This window comes from Oncorhynchus tshawytscha, linkage group LG08 (genome assembly GCF_018296145.1).
Source record: "Oncorhynchus tshawytscha isolate Ot180627B linkage group LG08, Otsh_v2.0, whole genome shotgun sequence".
NCBI lineage: Eukaryota > Metazoa > Chordata > Actinopteri > Salmoniformes > Salmonidae > Oncorhynchus > Oncorhynchus tshawytscha.
Genome location: NC_056436.1, coordinates 11,835,427 through 11,858,560, shown reverse-complemented (window position 1 = coordinate 11,858,560; position 23,134 = coordinate 11,835,427). Strand labels below are relative to the sequence as shown.

At 44.0% G+C, this 23,134-nt stretch overlaps 1 protein-coding gene across 1 annotated transcript in view; it reads left to right on the top strand.

Moving 5' to 3' along the window:
- The window catches only part of LOC112255802 (dynein axonemal heavy chain 6), a 57,733-nt gene extending 34,673 nt beyond the window's left edge, over window positions 1-23,060 (top strand). Inside the window, exons 51-84 of the mRNA XM_042326242.1 lie at window positions 229-315; window positions 1,091-1,288; window positions 2,834-2,992; window positions 3,076-3,270; window positions 3,444-3,625; window positions 3,754-3,862; window positions 5,796-5,921; window positions 6,365-6,459; window positions 6,690-6,849; window positions 7,102-7,233; window positions 7,338-7,433; window positions 7,585-7,725; window positions 8,025-8,240; window positions 8,592-8,822; window positions 10,152-10,273; window positions 10,448-10,692; window positions 10,917-11,404; window positions 11,729-12,184; window positions 12,314-12,509; window positions 12,708-12,920; window positions 13,529-13,632; window positions 13,821-13,977; window positions 14,204-14,414; window positions 14,670-14,772; window positions 15,263-15,484; window positions 15,620-15,823; window positions 17,440-17,639; window positions 17,906-18,066; window positions 19,113-19,315; window positions 21,106-21,218; window positions 21,405-21,526; window positions 21,732-21,868; window positions 22,080-22,226; window positions 22,374-23,060. Of these exons, the coding sequence (XP_042182176.1) occupies window positions 229-315; window positions 1,091-1,288; window positions 2,834-2,992; window positions 3,076-3,270; window positions 3,444-3,625; window positions 3,754-3,862; window positions 5,796-5,921; window positions 6,365-6,459; window positions 6,690-6,849; window positions 7,102-7,233; window positions 7,338-7,433; window positions 7,585-7,725; window positions 8,025-8,240; window positions 8,592-8,822; window positions 10,152-10,273; window positions 10,448-10,692; window positions 10,917-11,404; window positions 11,729-12,184; window positions 12,314-12,509; window positions 12,708-12,920; window positions 13,529-13,632; window positions 13,821-13,977; window positions 14,204-14,414; window positions 14,670-14,772; window positions 15,263-15,484; window positions 15,620-15,823; window positions 17,440-17,639; window positions 17,906-18,066; window positions 19,113-19,315; window positions 21,106-21,218; window positions 21,405-21,526; window positions 21,732-21,868; window positions 22,080-22,226; window positions 22,374-22,589 (6,147 nt within the window). The 3' untranslated portion in view covers window positions 22,590-23,060. The remainder of the gene's footprint in view (window positions 1-228; window positions 316-1,090; window positions 1,289-2,833; window positions 2,993-3,075; window positions 3,271-3,443; window positions 3,626-3,753; window positions 3,863-5,795; window positions 5,922-6,364; window positions 6,460-6,689; window positions 6,850-7,101; window positions 7,234-7,337; window positions 7,434-7,584; window positions 7,726-8,024; window positions 8,241-8,591; window positions 8,823-10,151; window positions 10,274-10,447; window positions 10,693-10,916; window positions 11,405-11,728; window positions 12,185-12,313; window positions 12,510-12,707; window positions 12,921-13,528; window positions 13,633-13,820; window positions 13,978-14,203; window positions 14,415-14,669; window positions 14,773-15,262; window positions 15,485-15,619; window positions 15,824-17,439; window positions 17,640-17,905; window positions 18,067-19,112; window positions 19,316-21,105; window positions 21,219-21,404; window positions 21,527-21,731; window positions 21,869-22,079; window positions 22,227-22,373) is intronic.
- Window positions 23,061-23,134: the final 74 nt, after the last annotated feature.

Below are 23,134 nucleotides of genomic sequence, written 5' to 3'. Positions count from 1 at the left end.
CACCCACAATAGCATCTGCTAAACACGTGTATGTTACCGATATAATTTGATTTGATTTGACTATTTCTTTACAGTACAGTAAGCTACCAATGTGCAATCTTGATAAGATTAATATCTGCATGATAATAACAAATGTATTTTGTAAATCTAGTGTGTGTGTGTGTGTGTGTGTGTGTGTGTGTGTGTGTGTGTGTGTGTGTGTGTGTGTGTGTGTGTGTGTGTGTGTAGTTCCCCATGGTGTTTTTCAGGGAGGCAGTGGAACACATCACTAGAGCCGCCCGGGTCTTCAGATTGAAGGGAGCACACATGATGCTGGTACCCGTCCTGGACACACCTTTTAGATCTCTGATGTCACTGAGACACTTTCCCTGTATGCTCTCTTTTAGAGTGTGGGCGGTAACTGTAACAGTAAATTAGAAATAACTGTAAACGGACCGTTTATCATTCTGCAGTACACCTGTCAGTCAACTGATCAAGACATCCTGTGGCAGCTGTAGGCCTAATAATAACATGTATTCGTTGTCATAGTGACAACACAGACCATTCGGTGATTCAGGGTGTGTTCATTGTCATAGTAACAACACAGACCATTCAACGCTTCAGGTGTGTTCGTGTGTTCGTTCGTCAGGGTGTGTTCGCAAATAACACTTCAACGTACATGTAATTAATGTGGCCACCAATATACTCACACATGCCCAGTTATTCAGGCACGCTTACCTCGCCCTCTGCCGTCTCTTCTCTCCGAGCAGCCTAGCGCACCTACAAACAACAAAGATATAACCTGTTTTTGATTGGTCGTCAATGTTTTGTCATCGGAGGGAAAGGGAAAAAAACCTCTCTCGGTATCGTTCTCCACTCTTTGTGTAGTTATCATTGTAGCTCTCCTGTTCGCTTGAATTAGAACTGTTTTAATTGAACAATATTATACTAACTGAAGGTAAACCATATAGCTCAATAATATGTTGTTCAGGTTCCCAATGGCTATTGCATCACTATTACACACTCATGGCTCCTTCCTGCTATTTGATTGATTGATTGTTCAATTGATTGATTACTGATAATGACTGACCACTTTCTTCCCTCTGTGTAGATTGGACTGGATGGCACAGGGAAGGAGGAGTGTGTGACTCTGGCCTGTCATGTGTCTGGAAGCCATCTCTACAGGCTGTCTGTCTGCCGGAACTGCAGCTACTCAGACTTCAGAGATGACCTCAAGAGGGTGTTCAGACAGGCCGGGATCCAACGTAAAAACACTGTGCTGCTCATCACTGACTCAGACATTGTCAAGGTCCGTTTAAAGTCTGAAAGACAGTAGGAAGATTAGTTAGAGAAGATTAGTTGGTCCATATCTGTTACGTACTGTCGTTATCTAGCCTGGTCCATATCTGTTACGTACTATTGTTAGCTAGCCTGGTCCATATCTGTTACGTACTGTTGTTAGCTAGCCTGGTTCAGATGTTACGTACTGTCGTTATCTAGCCTGGTCCATATCTGTTACGTACTGTCGTTATCTAGCCTGGTCCATATCTGTTACGTACTGTCGTTATCTAGCCTGGTCCATATCTGCCTGGTCCACTGTTACGTACTGTCGTTATCTAGCCTGGTCCATATCTGTTACGTACTGTCCTTATCTAGCCTGGTCCATATCTGTTACGTACTGTCGTTATCTAGCCTGGTCCATATCTGTTACGTACTGTCCTTATCTAGCCTGGTCCATATCTGTTACGTACTGTCCTTATCTAGCCTGGTCCATATCTGTTACGTTACTGTCGTTATCTAGCCTGGTCCATATCTGTTACGTACTGTCGTTATCTAGCCTGGTCCATATCTGTTACGTACTGTCCTTATCTAGCCTGGTCCATATCTGTTACGTACTGTCGTTATCTAGCCTGGTCCATATCTGTTACGTACTGTCGTTATCTAGCCTGGTCCATATCTGTTACGTACTGTCGTTATCTAGCCTGGTTCAGATGTTACGTACTGTCGTTATCTAGCCTGGTCCATATCTGTTACGTACTGTCGTTATCTAGCCTGGTCCATATCTGTTACGTACTGTCGTTATCTAGCCTGGTCCATATCTGTTACGTACTGTCGTTATCTAGCCTGGTCCATATCTGTTACGTACTGTCGTTATCTAGCCTGGTCCATATCTGTTACGTACTGTCCTTATCTAGCCTGGTCCATATCTGTTACGTACTGTCGTTATCTAGCCTGGTTCAGATGTTACGTACTATCATTAGCTAGCCTGGTCCATATATGTTACGTACTGTTGTTAGCTAGCCTGGTCCATATCTGTTACGTACTGTCGTTATCTAGCTTGGTCCATATCTGTTACATACTGTTGTTAGCTAGCCTGGTCCATATCTGTTACGTACTGTCGTTATCTAGCCTGGTCCATATCTGTTACGTACTGTCGTTATCTAGCCTGGTCCATATCTGTTACGTACTGTCGTTATCTAGCCTGGTCCATATCTGTTACGTACTGTCGTACTGTCATATCTGTTACATACTGCCTGGTTCAGATGTTACGTTCTATCATTAGCTAGCCTGGTTCAGATGTTATGTACTATCATTAGCTAGCCTGGTTCAGATGTTACGTACTATCATTAGCTAGCCTGGTTCAGATGTTACGTACTATCATTAGCTAGCCTGGTTCAGATGTTACGTACTATCATTAGCTAGCCTGGTTCAGATGTTACGTACTATCGTTAGCTAGCCTGGTTCAGATGTTACGTACTATCGTTAGCTAGCCTGGTCCCTAGATCGGTATCGTTAGTAAAAGTAGTCCATTCTATTGATCACCTGTGACATCTTCTCTGTGTTTTGTTCAAAGGAGTCAGTCCTTGAGGATCTGAACTGCATTCTGAAATATGGTGATGTCCCTGGCCTGTTTGACAATGATGAGATTGATTCAATCACTGTGGATCTCAAGTCAACCATGGAGAGCTCTATCGGTGAAAATAGAGAGGAGATGTACTCTTATTTCATAGAGGTACAGTACGGTATAATATTCACTCTAGATTTGTTGATTTATGCCATGGTTTGAGAAGAAGTATTTAACTTCTTCTTCTTTAGCAAGTTCATCAGAGACTACACATCGTCCTGGCCCTGAGCCCTGCTGGGATGCGTCTGAGACAGTACTGTTGGGCCCACCCGGCCCTGCTCTCCTGTTGTAACATAGACTGGTACAGTGAGTGGTCTAAAGATGCTCTGCTGCAGGTAGCCAACAGCACCTACATCAACTCTGACCACTTTGACTGGCTCGGACAGGTACAGTAGTTCCCCATTCACCAGATAATGACAAGCGCTATTTGTATGTGCACTACAATTCAACTTCTATCTGCAACTGTGTACATGAAATAAACCAAAAACAAAATAAGGTTAATTGTACATATTGAATGAAGATTATGTCCAGAATGGAACCCCAGTTGTTTACCTTTCAGGTCCTGCAGAACAAGGTAGCCAGAGTATGTGTGGATATCCACCAGAGCTCAACCCAGATGGCTGCTCAGTATCTGCAGGAGATGAGAAGGCCCTACTACATAGTCCCCAGCACTTTCATCGAGTACATAGACACCTTCACCAAGATGTGTCGTTCAGAGGGGTCTAAGCTCCATAATGTCAGGTTAAGGCTGGAGGTTGATCTATTGATTGATTGAGTTGTTGGTTGTGACTGTTATTTTCTTGGAAATTATGTTTGCTGAGTGGAGAGTAATATTAAAAGGACTGTATATTGTCTGTTTTTTCCCACAGAGATCGTTTTAGTAACGGACTCTCTATATTATCTGAGGCAACATCTCTAGTCACTGTCATGCAAGATGAACTTCTAGCTCTAGGCCCACAGATAGAGGAGAAGTCAAAGGTAAATAAGAGGATTCAATATCAAGATAGGGTGTTCAGATTTTGAGAGAAAGAGAGAGTGTGACTAATTGATTGTGTGTGTGTGTGGCTGACTGATTGTGTGTGTGACTGACTGACTGATTGTGTGTGTGACTGACTGACTGATTGTGTGTGTGACTGGCTGATTGTGTGTGTGTGTGACTGGCTGATTGTGTGTGTGACTGACTGGCTGATTGTGTGTGTGACTGACTGGCTGATTGTGTGTGTGTGACTGGCTGATTGTGTGTGTGACTGACTGGCTGATTGTGTGTGACTGACTGACTAATTGTGTGTGTGACTGACTGACTGATTGTGTGTGTGACTGACTGACTGATTGTGTGTGTGTGACTGACTGATTGTGTGTGTGTGACTGACTGACTGTGTTTGTGTGACTGACTGACCTATTGTGTGTGTGACTGACTGATTGTGTGTGTGACTGACTGACTGACTGATTGTGTGTGTGTGTGACTGACTGATTGTGTGTGACTGACTGATTGTATGTGTGTGTGATTGACTGATTGTGTGTGTTTGTGACTGACTGTTTGTCTGTGTGACTGACTGACTGATTGTGTGTGATGACTGTGTGTGTGACTGACTGTGTGTGTGTGACTGACTGATTGTGTGTGTGACTGACTGACTGATTGTGTGTGTGTGACTGACTAATTGTGTGTGACTGACTGACTAATTGTGTGTGTGTGACTGACTGACTGATTGTGTGTGTGTGACTGACTGACTGATTGTGTGTGTGTGACTGACTGATTGTGTGTGTGTGACTGACTGACTGTGTTTGTGTGACTGACTGACCTATTGTGTGTGTGACTGACTGATTGTGTGTGTGACTGACTGACTGACTGATTGTGTGTGTGTGTGACTGACTGATTGTGTGTGACTGACTGATTGTATGTGTGTGTGATTGACTGATTGTGTGTGTGTGTGACTGACTGTTTGTCTGTGTGACTGACTGACTGACTGATTGTGTGTGTGACTGACTGTGTGTGTGTGACTGACTGTGTGTGTGTGACTGACTGACTGATTGTGTGTGTGTGACTGACTAATTGTGTGTGACTGACTGACTAATTGTGTGTGTGTGACTGACTGACTAATTGTGTGTGACTGACTGACTAATTGTGTGTGTGTGACTGACTGACTGATTGTGTGTGTGTGACTGACTGACTGATTGTGTGTGTGTGACTGACTGATTGTGTGTGTGTGACTGACTGACTGTGTTTGTGTGACTGACTGACCTATTGTGTGTGTGACTGACTGATTGTGTGTGTGACTGACTGACTGACTGATTGTGTGTGTGTGTGACTGACTGATTGTGTGTGACTGACTGATTGTATGTGTGTGTGATTGACTGATTGTGTGTGTGTGTGACTGACTGTTTGTCTGTGTGACTGACTGACTGATTGTGTGTGTGACTGACTGTGTGTGTGTGACTGACTGTGTGTGTGTGACTGACTGACTGATTGTGTGTGTGTGACTGACTAATTGTGTGTGACTGACTGACTAATTGTGTGTGTGTGACTGACTGACTGATTGTGTGTGTGTGACTGACTGACTGATTGTGTGTGTGACTGACTGACTGATTGTGTGTGTGTGACTGACTGACTGATTGTGTGTGTGTGACTGACTGACTGATTGTGTGTGTGTGACTGACTGACTGATTGTGTGTGTGTGACTGACTGTGTGTGTGTGACTGACTGACTGATTGTGTGTGTGACTGACTGACTGATTGTGTGTGTGACTGACTGTGTGTGTGACTGATTGTGTGTGTGTGGCTGACTGACTGATTGTGTGTGTGTGTGCCTGACTGATTGTGTGTGTGTGGCTGACTGATTGTTTGTGTGTGACTGACTGATTGTGTGTGTGTGGCTGACTGACTGATTGTGTGTGACTGACTGTGTTTTGGACAGGAAATAGAGATATTGATGGGTAAACTGAAAGAGGATTCTCAAGCTGTGGAACAAGTCCGAGCCATCGTCAAAATCGAAGAAGACATGATGGTGCAAGAAACACGTATCGTTCATGAATATGCAGAGGTAAGGTGAACATCAATATGAATATGCAGAGGTGAGGTGAACATCAATATGAATATGGTGAAGTGAGGTGAACATCAATATGAATATGCAGAGGTGAGGTGAACATCAATATGAATATGCAGAGGTGAGGTGAACATCAATATGAATATGGTGAAGTGAGGTGAACATCAATATGGTGAGGTGAATTTAAATATGCAGAGGTGAGGAGAACATCAATATGAATATGCAGAGATGAATTTAAATATGCAGAGGTGAGGAGAACATCAATATGAATATGCAGAGGTGCATTTAAATTTTCAAAGGTGAGGAGAATATCAATATGTTTTTATGAGAGTGCTACATACACCGACACTCACCCTTTGATAAATGTGTTCTCTGTTGACTGTGGGTAACATTTTGTTTATGTAAATCATTTGTTCCCATTGTGTGTTGTAAAACTGTAGGATGCCACGGCAGATTTGAATAAAGTTTTGCCTCTGCTGGAGAAAGCAGTTTCAGCTTTAGATGCTCTGCAAAAGAGCGACATTTCAGAAATAAGGCAAGTGAATAAAATCATGCTTAATTCTTCACCTAAGCATGCCTTTTCCTTTCATAAACACTTAGGGGGGGGGGGGTACAATATTGTTGTCAAATTTACCTGATCAAAACATTTTTCCAAGTAGAACTAATGTTTTGAAGCAACGAATCAATATGACACACTGTCGATATGTAATAGTGAATTCATTCTGAATTGAATGTATTGATCTCCTGTTCATTATTTGGCTCCAGAGTATACACCAAGCCTCCAGAACTGGTCCTGACAGTGATGCATGCAGTCTGCATCCTGCTACAGCAGAGGCCTGACTGGACTACAGCTAAACAGCTGCTAGGAGACCCTGGCTTCCTCAAGAGACTGGTCTGCCTGGACAAAGACAGCCTGCCAGAGAAGGTATAGTATTTAGGCCCCAATCATACCTTGAGATGTGCTTATCTTCTAGCTTTAGATTCTCTTGTTTATTATACTTGTTTATAAGTGTCTTGTGGTCCTGTGTGGCTCAGTCGGTAGAGCATGGCGCTTGCAGCGCCAAGGGTTGTGGTTTTGATTCCCGCTAGGGAAAATGCACGCTTTGGATAAAAGTGTCTGCTAAATGGCATATATTATATTATAATAGTGCATGACACTATGTTTGAATTGCTGTAGGTGTTTCTGAAGTTGAGGAGGTATTCTAAGTGTCCTGACTTTAACCCTGCCAAGGTGGGCATGGTGTCTATAGCCTGTCGTTCTATGTGCCTCTGGGTGCTGGCTTTGGAGCACTACCATGAAGTGTACAAGGTACAGTTTGACTGTTGTGTGCCTTTAGTTCTCTAAGAAGGAAATATTCCCTTATTGTTATTCATGAATGCAACAGTGTTATATTGATGTCCTATCTTCCCCAGATAATTGAGCCCAAACGGAACAAAGTCAACGTGGCCCAAGCAGCATTGGTGAAATCAGAATCTAATCTGATGAAAAAGCAGAAAAGACTATTGAAGGTAAGATATTTACTGTTTGGCAACGTGTTTGATAATTCATTCACAGAAATGACAAGGGCTCGTTTCTCCGTTCAGTGTATGCTTTATCAATGAATTGATTGATTGATTAATTAATTGGTTGATGATTGATTGTTCTGTGCTGTCTGTTTAGATCGAGGAGCATCAGAAAGCTTTGGAGGACCGCTACGATGCCAGTGTGTCTGAGAGACAGGAGCTGGGGAGACGTAAAGAGAGGACCACGAACAGAGTGCAGAGAGCTGCTTCACTCATATCAGCCCTGTCTAATGAAAAGGTCCGACCAAACAGTTCCTATACAATAGTAAATATTGTTTCATAAAGCCAAACCAATATGGCACTTATGGATCTGATTCGATACCAGTCTTTGGGAGTCAGAATACATCGATTCCGATATTTCTGCCCATACATATGTTTTTATAGATGAAAATGTCACTGTTTTAGGTACAAATTGAACTTCAAAAGAGATGCATCCCTACAATGACACTTTGAATGCTGATTTCTTCCATGCGTGCTTTCTGTTGATTTGACCTGCCTGTTGCCCTGTGCGTGTCTGTGTGTATCTCTGTGTATCAGGATCGCTGGGAGAAGGCAGTGTGTGACCTGGACAACAAGCTGCAGCACATAGTGGGTGACGTCATGGTTTCCTCAGCGTTCATCACGTACTGTGGACCTCTGACGGCCGACTACCGTAAAGCCATGGTGAAGAAGTGGCTGGACTTCTGCCACAACATGGAGATCCCTGTCTCTCCTCAGTACACCTTCACCTCAGCCATGACCGAGAAGAACCAGGTGATGTGGTCATTTAGCAGGTTTTTTTATCCTAAGCAACTTATAAAATTGTCAGCATTGACAGACACATAAATGCACTGATCGACGTTCATTGGTGCAAGTAATCTCTTAACATTAGTCTCATTTAATTCAGAGCTATAGCTCCGCACGATAGTGGATTCAAAGCATTCTGGGGTGATATCCATCTCAAAGGATCATAAAGGTCAATCTCATATGAATGTTCACAGAATATTTTTAAGAAATTATAAACACCAACACACGCATTTTGTTTTGGCATGTATTGCCATAATGCACCAGATTTAGCTATTTTCTCAACATTTTAATGATATCGAAAAATCTTATCTCCCTCAGGTGAGACACTGGCAGAACACAGGCCTGCCACCAGATCAGAACTCCACAGAGAATGCTTTGATCGTGAAGAACGGTCCCCACTGGCCCCTGCTGATTGACCCCCAGGGCCAGGCCACCAGGTGGATAAGCTCTATGGAGGGGGTCAGGCTCAGGAAGATGCTGGCCTCAGACCCCAACTATATGAAGACAGTGGAGAGGGCCATTCGCATGGGGGACGCTGTCCTTATTCAGGTACTTGCTTAGGCTACTTAAACCTTTTAGTTCTTTGGGGAGCATAGATTATTTGACAAATTTCCTCCAGCGCCTTCTGTGTTAATCCCTTATTCAGGTATTGCCATATAGAATATACACATTTGATTGATTTTAATTCTACAATATAGAATCAAAGATTGTGATTCCCAACAGTAACCAGGTTTCCATCCAACCTTTTTATCAGAGTAAAGTACATGTGAATGGAAACAGCTAATTTGTCTGTAAACATTCCAAATGTCGGCAAAACAAAATACGATAGACAAGGTGGGATCTTTTTGTGTCTGTAAAAATAAGTATGCGAGAAATAGCAGTGGAAACTATTGATCTAATAACCATCATATCGAAGTAAATGTGGAGTCATACGATGATATGTTGTGGTCCTCCCATACGACTCGGGGAAAACATGCAATTTATTAGGCTAATGAATGATGAAATCAGTTATGATGAACTTCACAGGGGGGTGAAAGTTCACAGTAATGAGCTTAATGCTGCTTTCCAATAAATATAGAGGGTCTTATTCTGATTGATGTTTGACTGCCGTTTGACAAATAAAAATTATTGCGCTCTTTTGTCCATAATAACCTCATCAAGTAGGCCCATCAAATTCAACTCTAGACCTCAAAGCAAGTTTCACTGCCTTTTTTCATTGTCGCCCTCTAATCAGGGACTGATTTAGAACTAGGACACCAGGTGTGTGCAATTAATTATCAGGTAGAACAGAAAACCAGCAGGCTCCGGACCTCGTAAGGTAAGAGTTGAATACCCCTGATGTAGGCTATACCCACACTGTATCTGCGAACTGTTGGCTAGAGGCCGCTTGCCAACACTGGAGTGAGCACATTCGTTATATAACGCAACAGTTTTAGTGACAAAACCATCAGTAGAGTTGAAAATACGATGGATGATGAAAATGCGATGGATGATGAAAATGTGATGGATGATGAAAATACGATGGATGATGAAAATGCGATGGATGATGAAAATGCGATGGATGACGAAAATGCGATGGATGATGAAAATGCGATGGATGATGAAAATGCGATGGTATTTAATAAGAAAAGGTATTTTTATGTACTCTACGTCATCACACACAGCCTTTTATCCACAAGAGGTTAATTTGATGGAAACATCTCTGGTGGGAAATGTGGATTGTTTTTATGCAGATTTGTGCATATTCACATAAAAACCTGTTGCCAATTGAATGGAAACTTAGCTTAGTGGTTTTCTTAAATGAAACTGATGTACTAAATGAGATCAAGATTATTAGTCCTTATCGATCCTTCCCTTTGACCATTCTTCTGTTTTCAGGATGTTCTTGAGAACATAGATCCCTGTCTTCAGCCAATCCTGATCAAGAACCTTACAATACGTGACGGTCAATCATTCATCAAAATTGGAGACACTGAAATTGAGTACAATCCCAACTTTAGGTACATTTACTCATTCAATTGAGCCCTTATTTTCATCAAATGACCCTTCATTAAAAATATAAATGTTCATATTTGTAGCAGTAGGAATAGGTCTTATAAATTGTCACAACTCCTCTCCTCCTTATCTCCTGCCTTTTCATTCTCCTCTCCCCTCTCCTCTCTTTCTCACCGAAGGCTCTACCTGGCCACCTGTCTGCCCAACCCCCACTTCCTCCCAGCAGTGTGTGTCCTGGTGAAGCTGATCAACTTCTCAGTAGAGTACGAGTGTCTGCAGGAGCAGCTGCTGTCCAGCGCGGTGTCTCTGTATCAGCCAGAGCTAGAGCTGCACCACAACCAGCTCCTCCACACTATTACTGCTGACCTGTTCACCCTTCACGAGCTGGAGAACAGGTCCCTGCTGCTGCTGCAGGACACCCAGGGTGAGGGAGGGAGGGAGGTGGACGGGTGGATGGATTTTGTGCCGTTACACCTGTCCCTAAATGTAACGTAAAAATCTTGATCAAGATCGACTGTTGGCTTTGCTTCTAGCACTCTTTCACTATTGTTTTTACTAAGAGGATAGAGAAAAGATAGAGATGAGCACATTGTCTCCCTTCACCTAAAATGTGACATATTAAAACACTAATACTTTGTCTTGCTTCAGGACACATATTGGACGACCAGGACCTCGTTGATAACCTGAAAAAGTCCAAGGTCACCTCCAATGAGATCTCCGTGCGAGTTGAGACGGCTAAGGACAAGGAGAAGGAGATCGACGAGGTCCGCAAGAAGTACCTCCCTATCGCTAACCGTGGTGCAGACCTGTATTTTGTCCTGGCTGACCTCACCCAGATCAACTACATGTACCAGTTCTCCCTGGACTGGTTCAATGACATGTATGTGAAAGCTTTGCAGGTGGCTACGGAAGGCCAGGAGTGGCCCACCCTGGACGTGTCCATGCCTGTGACGGGCACCCTGTGCCCGGCTGGAGCTAAAAGCCTGAGGAGGGCTGTGGTGGTGCCTGGAACATGTGCTCCCAACATGGGGGACTTTAACCTTCGTCTCCTCAAGATGATGAACACCATCACTGAGAGTATATACAAGGTAACAGTATTGATGATGATGAACGCCATCACTGAGAGTATATACAAGGTAACAGTATTGATGATGATGAATGCCATCACTGAGAGTATATACAAGGTAACAGTATTGATGATGAATGCCATCACTGAGAGTATATACAAGGTAACAGTATTGATGATGATGAACGCCATCACTGAGAGTATATACAAGGTAACAGTATTGATGATGAACGCCATCACTGAGAGTATATACAAGGTAACAGTATTGATGATGAACGCCATCACTGAGAGTATATACAAGGTAACAGTAATGATGATGATGAACGCCATCACTGAGAGTATATACAAGGTAACAGTATTGATGATGAACGCCATCACTGAGAGTATATAAAAGGTAACAGTATTGATGATGAACGCCATCACTGAGAGTATATACAAGGTAACAGTAATGATGATGATGAACGCCATCACTGAGAGTATATACAAGGTAACAGTATTGATGATGAACGCCATCACTGAGAGTATATACAAGGTAACAGTAATGATGATGATGAACGCCATCACTGAGAGTATATACAAGGTAACAGTATTGATGATGAACGCCATCACTGAGAGTATATACAAGGTAACAGTATTGATGATGAACGCCATCACTGAGAGTATATACAAGGTAACAGTATTGATGATGAACGCCATCACTGAGAGTATATACAAGGTAACAGTATTGATGATGAACGCCATCACTGAGAGTATATACAAGGTAACAGTAATGATGATGAACGCCATCACTGAGAGTATATACAAGGTAACAGTATTGATGATGAACGCCATCACTGAGAGTATATACAAGGTAACAGTAATGAGAGTAACAATCATGGACAGGTAACATGCTATTTTCTTTTGGGTTTTACGCATCTTAAGTGGAGCTTGATTGAGTTTTTCCCCCTCTGTACTCTCTCTCTCCCCCTTCCCCCTCCAGGAAGTGTCCCTGGCCCTGTTTGTGGACGACCAGGTGGTTTTCTCCTTCCTGATGTGTTGTAACATCATGAAGACCAACAAGCACAACATGATAGTGGGCAGCACTGAGTTCCTGCCTGCTGAAGAGTGGAAGATATTCCTACACTCTGCTGTGCTGGCCAGCATGATGGACTCAAAGAGAGCCGAACAGGAGGAAGGTAAAAAAATACCTGCTGTGTCAGGCATCTGTCAGTAATATGAGGTCGCATATTGAATCAGAGCTTGTCTTTAAAAGGCTCCAAACTGTCTTTCAATTGGAAAATAAGTAGACCATGAATGAGTGAGCATTTGAGTAATTAAGGGGGGGTGACCACAGAAAAATTGCTGAGTGCATCTGTGTGTGATTGTCTCACTAGGGGAGCTCCTAGGCGAGCGTCCGGACCACCCGTGGCTGACAGACAGCATGTGGGCACAGTGCCAGTACCTGTGTGCCAACCTGCCCTGCTTCGCCACCCTCTACAAGTCCATCCAGACCAACCGTTTGCAGTGGGAACTGTTCCAGCAGGCTAGGAACCTCTATGAGTTCCTCAGTGAGCCCTACACTGGACACGCTGGTTCTGGTACTGAAGGTCGGTGTTGCTGTGCTGGAACGTGAAGCTTTCCTGGTGAACATTGGGTTGCTTGACTTATTCCTTGAAGCTCTTGTGCAGAAAAGAGCCTCGACTATGGCATCTCCAGTGAACCTTGCTCTGGGAAGTTTTCTGTCCTGTGTTCCCTGATGCACGTTGTGTTTGAATTCACCACAGAGTATAATTTCCTTGACTTATTTCACAGAACCTCTTCATGGTAATGACAAGCCATACACGTTCCCCCTCACCGATAGAATCTCATTCTAGCTCGTTTCCCCTCACCAATAGAATCTCATTCTAGCTCGTTCCCCCTCACCAATAGAATCTCATTCTAGCTCGTTCCCCCTCACCAATAGAATCTCATTCTAGCTCGTTCCCCCTCACCAATAGAATCTCATTCTAGCTCGTTCCCCCTCACCAATAGAATCTCATTCTAGCTCGTTTCCCCTCACCAATAGAATCTCATTCTAGCTCGTTCCCCCTCACCAATAGAATCTCATTCTAGCTCGTTTCCCTTCACCAATAGAATCTCATTCTAGCTCACCTCCTGTGTCATGAATGAATGTGTGTGTGACATCATGATGTGGTTTGTCTGTCTATCTGTCCAGGAGAGTCATCCCAGTCAGCAGCAGCCTCGAAGGACAGGCATCTCACCAAGTGTGTCCACATCTTCCCCTGGGAGAGCCTCTCAGGCTTCCAGAAGATCATCTTGGTGTGTGTGTGTGTGTGTGTGTGTGTGTGTGTGTGTGTGTGTGTGTGTGTGTGTGTGTGTGTGTGTGTGTGTGTGTGTGTGTGTGTGTGTGTGTGTGTGTGTGCATGTGGGTTACAGATTTGTAAGAACTCAAAACACTCTCCTTGATAAATATGATGAACTCTGTTGAGGCTGTATTTATCTCCCAGGTGAAGATCCTGAGGCCTGAGTGTCTGAACACGGCAGTGAAAGCCTTTGTCATAGAGAAGATGGGTTCTAAGTACCTGGAGGTTGGAAAGATCTCCCTGAGAGAGGTGTATGAGCGCTGCTCTGCCAACGTGCCCATCGTATTCCTCCTCTCCCCTGGTAAGACTACTGCTACTCTTGTGTACTAGACATCCTCCCTAAACTGGTGTGTAATAACCTTGGTGTTAGGCTGCTCGTTCCACCCTCTTTCTCACTAGTAGGATTTGGAACGGACACTGGGACACTCAAAGCTTCTTTTACACCTTTGAAATTCCTGGACAAAATGGAGTAGTACAAGCAGCTTTAGGTCGTGTCTGATGTCCTTACTCTTCCCCTGTCTGTTCAGGCATGGACCCAGCTTCCCTCCTGGTGCGTCTGGCCCAGGAGCTGAGGGGTAGCAGCCTGCACCTGGACATGGTGTCTCTGGGTCAGGGCCAGGGCCCCAGGGCAGAGGAGCTCATTTACAAGGCCCAGGTCCTCAAGGGCCGCTGGGTCTTCCTGCAGAACTGCCACCTGGCCTCCTCCTTCATGCCCAGACTGCAGACTGTCGTCAACTCGTGAGTGTACAACAGCACCTGTTTTGAGCTTTTATTTTGCATGTTTTTACGTCTTAATATAGTCTTTATGCTGATGGGTAATGTTATGTGAGACAATATGATGTAGTATACGTTGGTTTGAAACCACGTTGAAGCACAGAGGGTCCTGTGAGATGCCTTTAGGTGTGGTCCTGTTAGGTGCTTCTACCCGACAGGATCCAGCTGTAGACAGATGTCTCTCCACAGACCTGAGTATTTTTCATCCCTTCTGCTCAGGTTGAAGTGGAAAGGCTCAGACCTGGACCCTCACTTTCGTCTGTGGCTGTCCTCTAAACCAGACCCAGTGTTCCCTGCCTCCATCCTGCAGAGAGCCATTAAGGTCAGCCAGGCCTTCATTACCACAGCTTCCCGTTAGAGGGCCATACACCTATAGAAGTATAATTAGTGAGTTGATTTCTATGGTGTACCCATGAGTGAACCAGTCAATCTGTCATCGTCTGAGGGGCTTTGTCTCTTCTAGACATTCTATTGCACACCCCTCAGTTACACAGAACACAACAATGTCTGTTGTTGTTACAAATTCATTGCCAATGATTCTGTTCCTTTAGATAGCGGTAGAGCCTCAGTTACTAATACAGTAATTCTACTTCCTGTCTTGTAGATAGCGGTAGAGCCTCAGTTACTAATACAGTAATTCCACTTCCTGTACTGTAGAGGTAGAGCCTCAGTTACTAATACAGTCATTCCACTTCCTGTACTGTAGATAGAGGTAGAGCCTCAGTTACTAATACAGTAATTCAACTTCCTGTCCTGTAGATAGTGGTAGAACCTCAGTTACTAATACAGTAATTCCACTTCCTGTCCTGTAGATAGCTGTGGAGCCTCCTCGAGGTCTGAAGGAGAAGCTCCTCCACACCTTCAGTCCCAGTGGAGAGGTGACCGAGAGGAGCTTCTGTAAAATGGACTGCAGCCCAGCCTGGAAGACTTTGCTCTTCAGCCTCTGCTTCTTCAACGCCATCGTGCAGGAGAGAAAGAAGTACGGCCCTCTGGGGTGGAACATACCCTACACCTTTACATCTTCTGACCTGGAGGTACATTATGATGTAACACATACTGTTTCCATCTCAACAGAGCTTCTCAGCTTACAAGATAATGACACATATCCATCTAGATTGAGAGAGAGCATCGTCATTGTGTCTTGTCTTGGCTCTGTCTGTGTGTCTTAGGTGTCCATGCTGAACCAGGAGAGTCTCCTGCGGGCTGCGGAAGGTTCTGAGCTGCCATGGGCGGCCCTACGCTACCTGACGGGTGAGGTGATCTACGGAGGGCGTGTCACCGACCCCTGGGACCGCCGCTGCCTGCTTACCATTCTTCACCGCTGCTATACCCCCTCGGTCCTGCAGGACGGACACAGCTTCTGTCAGGCTCAGGTAGGAGTCAGACACACCCCTCCACTTAACACTGGCATCACAGTCACAGGATCCATGTCAACATACTGATAAAGGAATGAATAAGGTCATTGTGATGTCATATGGTTGTTTACCTACTTTACATCCGTCTGTTACATAACAAAAATGTAATTTTAAGAAATTAATAAAAAATGTCAATCTGAAATGTCTTTAGTCAATAAGTATTCAACCCCTTTGTAATGGAAAGCGTAAAATAGTTCAGGAGTAAAAATGTACTTTTAAATAAGTTGCATGAACTCATTCCGTGTTCAATAATAGTTGTTAATATGATTTTTGAATAACTACCCCATCTCGGTACCTCACACATACCTCAATCGAGTAGTACATTTCATGCACAGATTCAACCACAAAGACCAGGGAAGTTTTTCAATGCCTCGCAAAGAAGGGCACCGATTGGCAGATGGGTAAAATAAAATAAAAAGCAGACTGAGTATCCCTTTGAGCATGGTGAAGTTACTAATTAGGCTTTGGACGGTGTATCATTACTCCCAGTCATTACAAAGATACAAGCGTCCTTCGTAACTCAGTTGCCGGAGAGGAAGGAAACTGCTCAGGGATTTCACCATGAGGCCACACGTGGTTTTAAAACAGTTAGAGTTTAATGGTTGTTTTATGAGAAGACTGAGGATGGATCAACATTGTAATTACTCCACAATACTAACCTAAATAACAGTAAAAAGAAGGAAGCCTGTACAGAATAAAATATTCTAAAACATGCATCCTTTTTGCAACAAGACACTTAAGTAATACTGCAAAAAAGGTGGTAAAGAATGAACTTTTGTGCTGAATACAAAGCGTTATGTTTGGGGCAAACCCAACACATCACTGAGTACCACTCCTCATATTTTCAGGCACGGTGGTGGCTGCATCACGTTATGGGTATGCTTGTCATTGGCAAGGACTAGGGAGTTTTTTTAAGGATAAAAATAAAAGGAATACAGCTATAAGCACAGGCAAAATCCTAAAGGAAACCCTGGTTCATTCGGCTTTCCAACAGACACTGGGAGACAAATTCACCTTTCAGGAGGATAATAACCTGAAACACAAGGCCAAATCTACACTGGTTGCTTACCAAGACGACATTGAATGTTGCTGAGTGGCCTAGTTACAGTTTTGCCTTAAATCGTATTGAAAATCTATGGCAAGACTTGAAAATATCTGTCTAGCAATGATCAACAATCAACTTGACAGAGCCTGAAGAATTAAAAAAATAATAATGGGCAAATGTTGTACAATTCAGGTGTGGAAAGTTCTTACGAGACTTACCCAGAAAGACTCACAGCTGTAATCACTGCCAAAGGTGCTTTCATTTCCAACACATTTGCAAACATTTCTAAAAACATGTTTTCACTTTGTCATTATGGGGGTAATGTGTGTAGATGGGTGTGTAAAAACATAGTTTATCCATTTTGAATTCAGGCTGTAACACAACAAAAAATGGAATAAGTGAAGGGGTATGAATACTTTTTGAAGGCACTGTATATTACATAATGAAATGTAACCCTAAAGCAAAATTTTATGTTTCTGTTATTCTCTCTGTCTTCATTGAGAGCATTATATTGTATTTCTCTTGGCAGGGCTACCCTCCCTTCCCTAAAGACGCCAGCTGGCCCCAGTGTAGAGCCTACATAGAGAACATGCCCGACAAAGACCTGGCAGAGGTGTTTGGCATCGACAGCAGTGCAGAGACGGTGATACTGCAGAACCAGACCCAGCAGTTGCTGCACACTATCGTCAACCTGCAGCCCAGGCTCTCTGATAGCAGCCTGCTGGTCAGGTGGGTCTCCCAGGGGAAATATAACCCATCAATAGATGTATTACTTATATCCTTTTGGCAATACTGAGCCAAGCGGAGCTGTACAGAGCTGGCATGGTTAAGCATCCACTACAGTGTGCTGGAAAGGACAAGGTGAACATAAAATATCCAAGGCAGCACAATATGGTTCAGTTCGGCACTTGAATTAGAAAAACGGCTATGTTATGTAGTGTAAAGAAATGTTAATGAAATGCTGAATTCTTCTTCTGTTTGTTTGTGTGGAGCAGAGACAGACAGTGCCAAGATAGCGTAGTTCTGAGGATGGCCATGAACATCCTGAAGAAACTACCAGAGACAGTGGAGGTTGATCGTGTCACAGAGAAAACACTATTCCTCAGAGACATCATCGCCAAAGTCAACTTTGCGGAATCATCTTCCTCTGACCAGGGTAACTTACATACTCAACCCTTTACACTTGTTGGGATAGGGATTACAAAAGAAACATGAACTGCATAAACATGGTAACAATTGAAAGGGAACCGTTTGGATATTATCGGGAAATTATTAGACCAAAGTTGAGGACACAACAGTTCACCTGACACAAGACTGAATCCAAACACTACACTGTTGATTTTATGTGCATTTTACATTTACTGTACTTTTCACCACACTTGTTTACGAAATCAGAAAATACTCTGGATATATTCAGTAACAATATTCCTAGAAAATGAGGGGTAGTAGAACCATAAGACAAAAAAATGACAAGGGCTTGAGTGAGAGGGCTAACTGGTCTACAAGTGGCCAATAACCTCTCAAAGTGTGCACGGTTCCTAAGTCATTTCACTGCACTTGTATGACTCAAAGCCATTGAGGAGCGACAGCAAGCACACTTGTAGTTTTGTTTCGAACACAACCCTGCATCCCTGAGTTTTATGATTTGGAAATGTGAAGTGCACGTTTGGACTCACAGGTGTTTGGCTTGTATGACATAAAGGTGGTATTTATGATAATCCTCAACGTCTCATCTTTCAAAATACATAGTCATTTTCATTTACAGCATTTCTATCACCCAGACAACAAAAAATTGTCAAAAGTTACCCAATTCGTTGGAGGGATGGGGGCAACTCCTAGTCACGTATGGTGCTCCAGTTCAGAACGTCTGTCAGTCAAAACCCATACAGAGCTGTGAAGTCATTTATAGCATGTTACTGTACAGCCACTGCGTTCCAATTTAGTCACTTATCAGCCATTTTTATCAACCTGTATATGGGTACAAGTGTAAAGGGCTACGAATAGATTAGAATAAATGTATTGTCTGAAAAGGAAATCATTTTTCACAGGTTGTACCTTTTCTTATTTTGACTCCTCTAAGAGTGAGAGTTAGATATATAGAATCTCTCAATGTCCCTCTCACTATCTGTGTCCATTTTTGTTCATAGTTCTTACTGAAAGCCGCCTTGTGTGTCTGTATGCATCCGTGTATGTACTCTGAAGGTGAGAGATGCACAGCCTCGGCCTCTTCTGCCCTGCTGGTGATCCTGCGACAGGAGATTGACCGGTTTAACTACCTCCTCTGTGTGGTGCGCTCCAGCCTCCTTTCCTTCTCTGCCTCCATCAGAGGAGAGGTGCTGATGAGTGAGGCTCTGGCGGAGGTCTACACTGCCCTGCTCACCATGATCGTACCATCAGACTGGAAGGTAGGTCTACACTGCCCTGCTCACCATGATCGTACCATCAGACTGGAAGGTAGGTCTACACTGCCCTGCTCACCATGATCGTACCATCAGACTGGAAGGGAGGTCTACACTGCCCTGCTCACCATGATCGTACCATCAGACTGGAAGGTAGGTCTACACTGCCCTGCTCACCATGATAGTACCATCAGACTGGAAGGTAGGTCTACACTGCCCTGCTCACCATGATAGTACCATCAGACTGGAAGGTAGGTCTACACTGCCCTGCTCACCATGATCGTACCATCAGACTGGAAGGTAGGTCTACACTGCCCTGCTCACCATGATCGTACCATCAGACTGGAAGGTAGGTCTACACTGCCCTGCTCACCATGATCTGACTGGAAGGTAGGTCTACACTGCCCTGCTCACCATGATCGTACCATCAGACTGGAAGGTAGGTCTACACTGCCCTGCTCACCATGATCGAATCAGACTGGAAGGTAGGTCTACACTGCCCTGCTCACCATGATCGTACCATCAGACTGGAAGGTAGGTCTACACTGCCCTGCTCACCATGATCGTACCATCAGACTGGAAGGTAGGTCTACACTGCCCTGCTCACCATGATCGTACCATCAGACTGGAAGGGAGGTCTACACTGCCCTGCTCACCATGATCGTACCATCAGACTGGAAGGTAGGTCTACACTGCCCTGCTCACCATGATCGTACCATCAGACTGGAAGGTAGGTCGACACTGCCCTGCTCACCATGATCGTACCATCAGACTGGAAGGTAGGTCTACACTGCCCTGCTCACCATGATCGTACCATCAGACTGGAAGGTAGGTCTACACTGCCCTGCTCACCATGATCGTACCATCAGACTGGAAGGTAGGTCTACACTGCCCTGCTCACCATGATCGTACCATCAGACTGGAAGGTAGGTCGACACTGCCCTGCTCACCATGATCGTACCATCAGACTGGAAGGTAGGTCTACACTGCCCTGCTCACCATGATCGTACCATCAGACTGGAAGGTAGGTCTACACTGCCCTGCTCACCATGATCGTACCATCAGACTGGAAGGTAGGTCTACACTGCCCTGCTCACCATGATAGTACCATCAGACTGGAAGGTAGGTCTACACTGCCCTGCTCACCATGATCGTACCATCAGACTGGAAGGTAGGTCACACTGCCCTGCTCACCATGATCGAATCAGACTGGAAGGTAGGTCTACACTGCCCTGCTCACCATGATCGTACCATCAGACTGGAAGGTAGGTCTACACTGCCCTGCTCACCATGATCGTACCATCAGACTGGAAGGTAGGTCTACACTGCCCTGCTCACCATGATCGTACCATCAGACTGGAAGGGAGGTCTACACTGCCCTGCTCACATCAGACTGTAAGGTACAGTATATTAGTAAACCAGGGGTGGGCAAACTTTTTGGCTTAAGGGCCACATCAGGATTTTGAAATTCAATGGACGGCCGCACAGATTTTGTTTTTTGCGGGCCCTCCGTTTCCTTCTTATTTTTACTCAAACCTCCCGCGGGCTGCATTGAATGGGCTCTAGTTTGCTCAACCCTGAAATAAACACTCTTCACAGCTCAGCTCTCACTGCACACAATCTACCCTGATGTTTTAACACAATTCCATGCTTCTCGTCAGTTTGACATTTTGAAATGTTCCTCCAAGCCCAAGGTGTCATTATCCTCTAGAGTCTAAATAAACAAAGCAATGAAAAGCAATTGATTCAACTTGGACAAGAAGTAATCTGTCTGTCTTTTGTTGTTGCCTTGGTAGCACTGCTCGTACGAGTCGTGCATGGCTCTGGGTTCTTGGATCCAGGACCTGGAACAGAGAGTGTGGTTCTTCAGAGCCTGGGCAGACAACATCAAGATCAACCTTATAGAAAAGTAGAAAACATTAACTAAGTTGACATACATATACTTAAAGCTTGTATTGTTTAAACTTTAATCAATATAAACCTTCATGATTATGTCATGGGCATCTTCATTTATTCATGGTGAATGGAAAAAATATATAAGTTACTTATGTTCCTATCCCCTAATATTCCTTGTATATACCCTCTATGTATTCAGGATACCTATTATTAGTGGAGGAGTCTACTCTCTGAACCGTCCACCTAAGACTGACCTGCAGCAGAGCCTCAAGAACAGGAAGCCTCGCTCCTACTGGCTCTCTGGGTTCTTCTTTCCACAAGGTACTGTACATAATGAAAATACCTCAAATAGCAGCCATAAGAGAGACACTGCTTGAAGTTCAAAACTTCATTATCAATCTTCAGTGAAAGGGAAATTTGTCTTTGATTTACAAATTTGAGTTTCGAAATTCAAATAATATACCAATTTCTGTAATATTCTGAAAGAGGCGTTTTGATTTATATAGTTCATGAATCTTCCCTGTAGGTTTTCTGACAGCTGTTCTCCAGAACAGTGCTCGACAGAAGAATGTGCCTGTAGACTCTCTGTCTTTCACCTATCATGTTCAACCCGTGGATGAGAGCTGGAGCAAAGTGGCAGACAAAACTAAACTCCTTTTTGAGGTAACTACACTAGTTAATGTTTCCCTGGGTATATAACTTAGTAATACCAATATAGAAACAGTTGGTAGCAATTAAAGGGACAGCATTAATCAGATGGTCTGCTGCTATTTCCAGGGTCAGGAACCATCTGACATTGTAATCTGGGTGAACTATCCCTCTAACATTATACGTTAGATCCACGGTGTGAATTGTTACACCATCTTTCTCCCAGGGCCCAGCTCCACCAGATGAGGGCGTGTTGGTGTATGGGCTGTACCTTGACGGAGCCAGCTGGGACCCTGTCTCTCACACCCTGCAGGAGCTTCAGCACAACATCAAACACTGCCCTGTGCCTGAGATACACTTCCTACCCTGCCAGGTAGAGGGCTCACCTTCTCATTTAACCATCCAATCCACTGAATATCACTTCAGCGTCTTACCCACCGTTCACATATTTGTCCTGGACTGTCTTCCTGTTTTTATTGTGAGAGCTCATATCACATCCCTGTTGCCTTTGGTTGGCCAGGTCACGGAGGATGCTGTGGCCGTGCCTACTACAGAGTCTCCTGGGGACCTCCAGTTCTATGACTGTCCCCTGTACCGTACCTTCAAGCGGGCAGGCTTCCTCTCCTCCTCAGGCATCTCTACCAACTTCATCACATCCGTGTCTCTACCCACCTTGGAGTGTCCTACTCACTGGGTCTTCAGGGGCACTGCCCTCCTCTGCCAACCTAATGAATGAACAAACTCAATACCAACTGTTTACACTAAGCTATGAGTGAAGTCATTACCAAATAAAGACTGTTTCAAAGTAAGGACTGTGAAACGTGAAATACTTTTAAAAATGTTTATTTTCTCATTTTCTAAACACTGAAAATGTCTCAAGTATTGTTTGAACATATTTTGTTGCCATACCTACTTACACACCAGACCAACATGACAAAGTCGCCCACTGGAACACATTATTGAAAGAACAAGTACTCAGTTCCACAAATAACAGAAAGCTATTTTCTCATTGACTGGGCGCACAGCGATAACCAGCAGTACTCAAGTAGTTCTCTTGTGTTTCCTCAGGAGTTATGTCTTCGTTTGTCACACTCTGACCATGATTTGCTTGTTTCTATGTTTTGTTTGGTCAGGGTGTGATATGAGTGGGCATTCTATGTTGTATGTCTAGTTAGTCTATTTCTATGTGTTTTGGCCTGATATGGTTCTCAATCAGTGGCAGGTGTTTGTCATTGTCTCTGATTGGGAACCATATTTAGGTAGCCTGTTTTGTATTGTGGT